General features: G+C 31.2%; 1 protein-coding gene and 1 pseudogene across 1 annotated transcript; one reads left to right on the top strand and one right to left on the bottom strand.

Annotated features, from left to right (window-relative positions):
- The first annotated feature begins 1,384 nt into the window (after positions 1-1,384).
- On the top strand, positions 1,385-6,933 carry LOC109213084 (annotated as a pseudogene).
- Positions 6,934-7,064: 131 nt separating this feature from the next.
- LOC109213085 (ethylene-responsive transcription factor ERF016-like) lies at positions 7,065-7,830 on the bottom strand. Its single transcript, XM_019376840.1, has one exon. The coding sequence runs from the start codon at positions 7,793-7,795 to the stop codon at positions 7,268-7,270; it is 528 nt and encodes a 175-aa protein (XP_019232385.1). The 5' UTR covers positions 7,796-7,830; the 3' UTR covers positions 7,065-7,267.
- Between the last annotated feature and the right edge of the window lie 1,792 nt (positions 7,831-9,622).

Raw genomic sequence — 9,622 nt, 5'->3', positions numbered from 1 at the left:
TACTAATGGGTTGACAAGTAACTGGATCTAATAGCCCAGTGATAACATTCAACGTCTTAAGCCCAGAGTTCGCAATTTTGAACCGTATAATTTCGGAAAAATTATGCGACACATAAAACATTTACACTGTATTTATCATTCGTAGCTATACTTTCAGTAAATTTATCATGTAACTATATTTAAATTTTATAGCAAATTCATGAAATAAGAGATTAAATATTTTTAATTGAAACAAGAAAGCAACAAGCTCTCATATCTCAGTTGGTTGCCTTAGTTGTATTCGTTGTGCGAACAAATACAGTCGATAGAGGTTGTATCTTTTGTATATACCCTTGTATACTGTTTATTCGTTGCACAAATGAATATAGTTGCGCGAACGAATACAGTTGATGCATATTGTATTTTTTGCGCGAACGAATACAACTGGCACAGACTGTATTCGTTGTGTGTTTGAATATAAGTGATACAAGTTAGTAATAATTGAACAGTAGCGATGAATTGTAATTAGGCAAATTATAGTTATTAGGGTCTAAACTATAGTGATTTATAAAAATTTCTCTATAATTTGACCGTTAAAATAGCGTGGCTTGATCAGTTATTGTATTGGTATTGAAAAATAATCAATATATGTGAAGTAATTGAAAAATATTCACTATTTAATTCAGAGATAAACTCTAAACAAAAATACTTTTAGCTGCAACACGAAAAAAATCCAGCATAATATCATTGATTATGATACTCCTACATATAAAACTCCATCATATTATGTTGGAATTCCAGCATATTATGCTGAAATTTGCTCGGATTTTAGATATTATATTTTTTGTCTAGATTTTATTTTTTTTCATGAAAAATGATTAAATTTCGACTAATTTTGCAATTATGGCTAATTTTCAATTAACAATTATAAATCAGCTCAATCCTAATTTCTCTCTATGTATAAGTTATTTAGGATAAGTACAAGAAAGAAGATAAGATTACAAAAATGAGCAATTAGAGTCCTAATAGGGGAAGGTTCGAAGGAGAAAAGGATTAATTAAGGATAATCTTTCCTTCTTCTAATGATATATATGGTAACTTAGAGGTTTGGTATAATATTTTTTCCTTTACTTGTCTTATCCAAAATCAATTTGGCTTAAATTTTTTAAAATACCTTTCAAATTTTTTCCACATTTATCAAGACTACGTAGCAATATCTTTTTACTTAGGATAAGAATTAAAAAAAGATTCTTAAAATCCAACCTTTTCTAATATACATTGGTTTTCAATGAAATTTGAGTTCAACTAAAATTCTAACTTCTTAACCTCTTATATATACCTGTCTAATTAAGAACACATAAATCAGTGTTTAGTTTTTCTTCTCAAAATCACTTCTCTTGTCGCTATGGCTTCTTTCAAGAGTTGTGTTTTCTTTCTCTTTTTGTTGTTCGTTATTAGTTCCATTCATGCTTATCAAGTTTCTCACGACGGACGAGCTATCACCATTAATGGTGAAAGAAGAGTTCTATTATCTGGCTCTATTCATTACCCTAGGAGCACTGCTCAAGTAAAACTTTAGTTTCTTACTATTTCATTACGTTAACTTTTCTCTAATTTGTATGAAATATGATTGCATGTTTGTTTCTGCTTTATCTATCGTTTTGCTTCGGTTTTCTTAGTATCTTGCCGTTGTTATTATTTGTTACTATGCTTTGTTTTATCTTTTCCTGAGCCGAGGGTCTATCGGAAACAACCTCTCTACATTCCTAGAATAGGGGTTAGGTTTGCGTACACAGTACCCTCCCTAACTAGACCCCACTTATAGAATCACATTGAGTTTGTTTCATCTTTCTTGAGCCGAGGGTTTATGAAAACAGCCTCTCTACCTTCCTAGGATCAGATACAAATACATGATTTAAGTTCTATGGATTCAAATCTGAAGAATTTTTTGCCATGAACCCATTGTATTTTTAAAATTATGCGTTCAAACCCTACTACTTGTTACAATTTTAGTGAATTTTTATACATAAATTTTTGCTTCACGTCGTAAGTATCGGGTTCAGTTGAACCTAATGTTACAACTCTATATCCGCCTTTGCCTAGGGTAGGCATAAGGTTTGCGTACATATTCCTTCCTAGATCCCACTTGTGGAGTTTCGCTGAATAAATAATCTTTTTTTTTTTTTTTTGTGGTTATTGTTGTTTAAACTTAATGTTACGTTTGTTTTTGGTAGATGTGGCCAGATTTGATAAAGAAAGCAAAAGAAGGTGGATTGGATGCAATTGAAACATATGTATTTTGGAATGCACACGAGCCACTTCGTCGTCAATATGATTTTTCTGGGAATTTAGATCTCATAAGATTTTTGAAAACAATTCAAGATGAAGGACTTTATGCTGTTCTTCGTATTGGACCTTATGTTTGTGCTGAATGGAATTACGGGTAATAAATTTTTCTTAATTATAATATAGTACGTAATTTCTTTTTAATTTACTATTTTCTTTAATTGACTTATAACAAATTTGTAAATATATTTATTCAGAGGATTTCCAGTATGGTTACACAATATGCCTGGAATTGAGCTCCGTACAGCCAACCAAGTTTATATGGTAATTAAACTTATGATTATTATTTAATTAAATTACTACGTGTAAATTTTGGTTAAGGCCTGAATATATCTAATATTAAATTAATGTTATGGTGTTATTACAGAATGAGATGCAAAATTTTACTCAGTTAATAGTTGATATGGTGAAACAAGAGAAATTATTTGCATCTCAAGGAGGTCCAATTATTTTAGCACAAATTGAGAATGAATATGGAAACGTACAAACATCTTATGGAGATGCTGGAAAAGCTTATGTTGATTGGTGTGCTAATTTTGCTCAATCACTTGATATTGGTGTTCCTTGGATCATGTGCCAACAACCTGATGTTCCCCAATCCATGGTAATTTTCTCTCTATAATTTACGTGTTTGAACTGTGGAATCAGCCAATAATACTTGCATCAGGGTCAAATCCCATTGGGGTTCGGCCCTTCCTTGGATCCTGCGTGAACACGAGATTCTCTCTATAGTTCACGAGTTTGAATTGCGGAATCATTTATTGGTGCTTGCATCAGAGTAGACTGTCATCACGTTAGGCTGTCCCATTAGGGTTTGGTCCTTCCATGCACCTTGTGTGAACACGAGATGCTTTTCTCACTATAGTTCACGGGTTCATACTATGGAATTAGTCATTGGTGATTGCATCATGGTAGACTGTCTACGTCAAATTCCGACCCCCATTAGGGTTTGGCCCCTCTCTAGACCCCATTAGGGTTTGGCCCCTCCTTGGACCCTGCGTGGACGTGATATGCTTCGTCACCTGGCTAGTATCTTCTTGTTTTCTTTTTAATGTATTGATGTGATAAAATAATGTTTGTTTCTAGATAAACACATGCAATGGTTGGTACTGCGATGAATTTACACCAAGCAATCCTAATACCCCAAAGATGTGGACTGAAAATTGGACTGGATGGTAAGTTTTTTTATGGATTTGCACATTTGATTATTTTTTAAATTTTTCAATAAGTATGTTATTTTAATAATATACTAATATTCACAATTTTCTATGTTTTTAAAGGTTCAAGAATTGGGGTGGCAAAGATCCTTTAAGAACAGCTGAGGATGTTGCTTATTCTGTTGCACGATTTTTCCAAACTGGTGGCACATTCCAAAACTATTATATGGTTAATATTTTCTTCGTTCCTTTACTTTTTCATAATATATTATTTCTTTTATGTTTTGCATTGATTCGATTTGTTACAATAGCTATAATTAATTTTTTTTAAAACTAATATTTCAGTACCATGGTGGGACAAATTTTGGTAGAACATCTGGTGGTCCATATATTACTACTACATACGATTATGATGCACCACTTGACGAATTTGGTAAGTTGTTTAATTTTTCTGTGTACCGATTTGCCTTTTATTTTTTACTTTTAATATTAATGTATTATTAAATTAATTGCATTGTGTTTATATATTATAGGAAATTTGGCACAGCCAAAATATGGTCATTTAAAGGAACTTCATGATGTGTTACATTCAATGGAGAAAACTCTTACCAGTGGAAATATTACCAACTCTGATCTTGGAAATTCTGTTGCGGTATATTAATAAGATCATGTTATCAAATTTTTTTATTTCTAGATTTTAAAAAATAAATTATATTATTTTTATAATTTTTTTAAAATGCTATTTTAGGTCACTATTTATGCTTTGGATGGACAATCAAGTTGCTTCTTTAGCAATGCAAATGAGACCACAGATGCAACCATCTCTTATCATGGTGTTCAATACAATGTCCCAGCTTGGTCTGTTAGTATTTAACCAGATTGCAAGACTGAAGTTTACAACACAGCCAAGGTAATATATTTAATTTATTAGCTATGTACGGTCAGACTTCTCTATAACAGCACCGTTATATAACTATTATTCATTATAAAAGTCGAGTTTTTATGGAACCAATGTTTATGCCATGTTATAATATATGTTATAGAGAGGTTTGACTCTAACAATAAATTTGACCGGCTATTTTTTTGTGGTGGATATAGGTCAATACTCAAACTTCAGTTATGGTGAAGAAAACAAATGATGCTGAAAATGAACCATCTTTTCTCCAATGGTCATGGAGGCCTGAGAAAGTTGATGAAGCTGTGGTTCTTGGAAGAGGACAATCTTCTGCTCATGAATTGATTGATCAAAAAGTTGCTAATGATGTTAGTGATTACATGTGGTATATGACTAAGTAAGTTACTATGGACACTTTAATTATATATTAGCTACTCCCTCTGTCTCAATTTATGTGATATTTTCTCGTTGTCAAACGAGTTTTATATCAACAAACTAACATGTTATTCTGAAAAAATGAAATAGTGTCTATATTGGCAAAAATGATCCAATCTGGAGTGATAATATGACCCTTCGAGTTAATGGCAGTGGCCACATTCTTCATGCTTATGTCAACGGCCAATATCTTGGTAAGAAATCAAGAAATTTTTTTTTAATTTTATTTAAATTTTTTTTTTTTTTTTGGACTTTGGTAAGTCTTACTATTGATTTTATGGAAAAAAAAAAATTATGTAGGTTCTCAATGGGCAACATATGGAATATTCAACTATGTTTTTGAGAAGCAAGTTAAATTGAATCCAGGCAGGAATCATATATCATTGCTTAGTGCTACTATTGGATTACAGGTATATGTATTTTCTTTTTGTATTATATTCTTAACAAAAAATAATGTTTTTATTTTTTGATGTTCACAATTTTTTTTTTTTGGTAAATTAACAGAATTATGGAGCTCACTTTGATACAGTTCAAAGTGGAATTCCTGGTCCAGTTGAAATAATTGGAAAGAATGGTGATGAGAGTGTGATTAAGGATTTGTCTTCTCATAAATGGTCTTATAAGGTAGATTTGAATGGTATTAACAATAAGCTGTTTTCTGGAAACCCTAAATTTGAGAATGGACAATGGTTCTCTCAAGATGTTCCGATCAATAGAATGATGACTTGGTACAAGGTAATACTATATAGAATCTTATCTCTACTTCTTACTCATTTATTTTTTTATATATACAGTCAAAATCTCTCTATAACAATCATTCTTAATAATAACATTTCATTATAATGGTAAAATTTTTCTTAATAATAACATTTCATTATAATGGTAAAATTTTGGAACTGATATTCATGTTATATTATATTACACTATAATTTCTATAACAGCATTTCGCTATATCAACCAAAAAAATGGGATCTTTACACAAATAAATAGCCATATTCATTATTTACTTTTTCTAGCATATACGTAGATTATGCATTGATTATACATAGTTATATATATATAATACAAAAAAAATGCATATATTATATCTACACTGTTTATTTTTATTTTAATCTGTTGGATGTGTGGCTATTTGAGTTAATTCTTCAAAAATTTAAATAATACCATTATAGAGAGGTTTGACGGTTCTTGTGTATTTAATTTTGTTGACATAATTTTTTTTTTTTTTGTGGGGTTAGACAACATTCAAAGCTCCACTAGGAAATGATCCAGTTGTTGTAGATTTACAAGGTTTGGGCAAGGGACATGCATGGATTAATGGTGAAAGTATAGGTCGATATTGGCCAAGTTATTTAGCAGAAGAAGAAGGTTGCTCTACTGATTTATGTGATTATCGTGGTAAATATGGTCCTGATAAATGTGCTTCTGGTTGTGGTGAACCTACACAAAGATGGTAAATTTTTTCACTTTATCTTTTCATCAATAATTAAGTTTTATGCACTGACGATCTTTTCATCAATAATTAAGTTTTATGCATTGACGGTATTATTGACGATCTTTAATACGTTACTTACCATTTATTATATAGGTACCATGTTCCTCGTTCGTTCTTGAAAAGCGACGAAAATACATTGGTTTTATTTGAAGAATTTGGTGGAAATCCATCACTAGTAAATTTCCAAACAGTTCAAGTTGGAACAGCTTGTGGAAGTGCATATGAAAATAAAACTATGGAATTATCATGCAATGGTAAACCTATTACTTCAATTCGTTATGCTAATTTTGGTGAAACAGAAGGAATTTGTGGCTCTTTTGACAAAGGTAGTTGTTCAAGTGAGAATAATGCTGTTTCTATTATTGAAAAAGAATGTGTTGGAAAAGAGAAATGTTCAGTGCTAGCATCTGAAGGAGTGTTTGGATCGACAAATTGTGGAAATAATGCCAAGAGACTTATTGTTGAGGCTGTGTGTTAGGTTTAGGTTTAAATAATTATAGTAATTGTTGATAATGTTGCTACATTATTATGGTTTTGTTGCAAGTAGATTAGTTTGAGTTTTCTGTTACATTGTTCGTTTTAGTTTTCATTTATTGTATTCTTAGGCGTAATTAAGTACTCTTTTTTATGAGTAATAAAGTTTAGCTTAAATTTTGTCCTCCATGGCTTTCTTTAATCGTAGCCTATTATACTTTTAGTTTATTTGACATGGTGCTAATGCTTTGTAAAAGCTAGTTCAGTACACAAAGAATACCCATACACCTAATAAGCAACAATTTAGTAAACACTGGAATTAAAAGTTGATGAAAAGATAAAACTGGAATTAAAAGTTGATGAAAAGATGCTTAATTAATCTTACTACTGATAAGAAACTCCACTAATAGTTGTCTAAATACTTGTTTCCGTGTCCTCGCACGGGTCCGAGCTCGGACCCGTAAAAACAGCCAGATTGTCTATATATCACAGCTGTCGGCACGGGTTCGAGCCGTAAAAACAGCTATCAAATAAATCATCATGCAAAACTTCACCATCTCCGGTACTACTTTTATCGGTGATAGCCAAATTATAACAATCCACATAAGAAGAACAACCAAACTCTGAATTATTATCTCTAAAAAACACAGTTTCCACAGCTGGTAATCTAGAATCTACAACAGCTGATTCACAAACCCTACGCGCATGTCTCGACGCCGCCACTTGAATTTGCGACGGCGACAACTGCTGCTGATCACAATTAGGCCCTGACGACGGAATAAGTGGAGGATCATTAGGAAAATTAATCGTCGCCGATGGTCCACGTAAGCAAACCACCGCCGCATCGTAAGCTCTCGCCGCTTCCTCCGCCGTATCGTAAGATCCTAACCATATTCTATCACGGCTCTTTGGCTGCCGTACTTCTGCTACCCACTTTCCCCATTTCCTCATCCTTACACCCTTGTAACGATCTCCGTTATCTTTTTTCTCTTTATTTCCTTTAGGTCTCACCATTTTAGCAAATTTGTGAATTTTTTTTTTTTAAAAAAAAAAAGAGAATTGATTCTATTTTCCGCGTCGAGGCATGTTGAGTCTTTTATATTTAGGAGAGCGGAAACGTGGGTTGTGAAAAGGAAGGACACGTAAGGTTGTGAATTTTGACTATTTTTGAGTAATGTTTGTTGGACGGAAACATGTGTGCCGATCGTGGCGCTTGGCTTTATGTTTTAAGAGAATGATTGACACGTGGAAATGAGGTGCAAAATTTCGGCGATACGAATAATGGCAATTTGTTACTACTTGCGTTGGAAACCACCGATTTTTAATTATACTCTTTAATTAATGAAAGAATTAGGCTCACTTAATCTGTAAACTTCATTTATGAGCATACAACCTAGTTTTTTACGATTAATTTATTCCATTTGCAAATCTAAGATACATATATATTGTCATAAATCTAGTTATCATCTAAAGCACTATCAATTAGCCTTCATCCATGACTCTCAGAATTTGATGGACTGCTCACTCAGAGAATGTCCCAACAGTTAATTTATTTGGATGGTTGTTACTTATTGTATTGTATTGTATTGTATTGTTAAATTAAATAATATTTTGATTGTTATTTTTATTTTATTATCGTATCGATAATTTCAGCATTACATAACCATGAAAAATCACATTTTATGGAACAACCGATTCGATTCACTGTTACCTTTTTTTTTCTTTCCCTCATTATGTCCTTCCTTATTATTAGATTGTTCTATTTTATCTTTTACCTCGCTTTTCTATATAGTAATTTTATCTCGTATCTTACTTTTTCTTTATAATATTGTAAGTTATTCTTCATATTATTGGTACATGACAATACATAACGACGGTAAACAATACAATCTATCTAAATATTATATATATAAAATATAATATAATATAATATAATACTATACCATACGTTACAAAATCGTTACATAACAACCATCTAGACAAGCTGTTAGTGTTAAGCCCAATGCTCTGATTTCTACTGCAAGCTTGTTTTCTGCATTTGAGGTGGACTTCTTTTCACCTAACACCTGTCATTACCTTTGTTTAGTAAAATGAAATTTCAAGCCCACCATTAATGGGCCGAGCACAAAAATGCTCGTGTTGCACTACTCATTTTATTTGTTAAAATCGTATTAGTACCCGTGCGACACGAACACAAATCATGCTAAACTATGATGTAGATTGTTTGAATGATGTGCAAATGATCTTAAAATATGAACCTCTCAGATAAAAATTATATAACATTAGATATTATTTATGAAGCAAGATAATGAAATTATTATACAAATCTCGTAGTGGACAACCTATTCTTTTTTTATATTTGTAGCAACCTAACCCCTTAATTTTAGTACTTGCATTTCATTTCGCTGTCAATATTAAAGAATACTAAACATGTCATGTTGTGATCTATATTGTTTGAGCACATTATATCATATTATTTTAACAAAATTCTTACTATACTTTGTTTTTATTATTTTATTATTTTTCATAAATAAGACTTCAATTTCTTGGTATTCTCCATAGTTTAAGCATTCTCATCATAGTTTTAAGAAGTTTCTAATCTCAAATTCAAATAGTATTTCACCTTCATTTCTAATAGTAAATTTTCAATAATTTAACATAATTTTGCTATTTTTTAATCTAATAAATAATCTTATTACGTTTTATGTGACTTTTCATTAACTTGTAACTTTATTTAATATCATTATCAACTACTATTCTTTATATAATATAGATAAATATATAATTTTTGTAATCATAAAATAAATATAGATATAGATACAAATATACATATAAATATAG

This window comes from Nicotiana attenuata, unplaced genomic scaffold (assembly GCF_001879085.1).
Source record: "Nicotiana attenuata strain UT unplaced genomic scaffold, NIATTr2, whole genome shotgun sequence".
Taxonomy (NCBI): Eukaryota; Viridiplantae; Streptophyta; class Magnoliopsida; order Solanales; family Solanaceae; genus Nicotiana; species Nicotiana attenuata.
The sequence above is the reverse complement of the archived record's forward strand: the minus strand, read 5'-3'. Positions and strand labels throughout refer to the sequence as shown.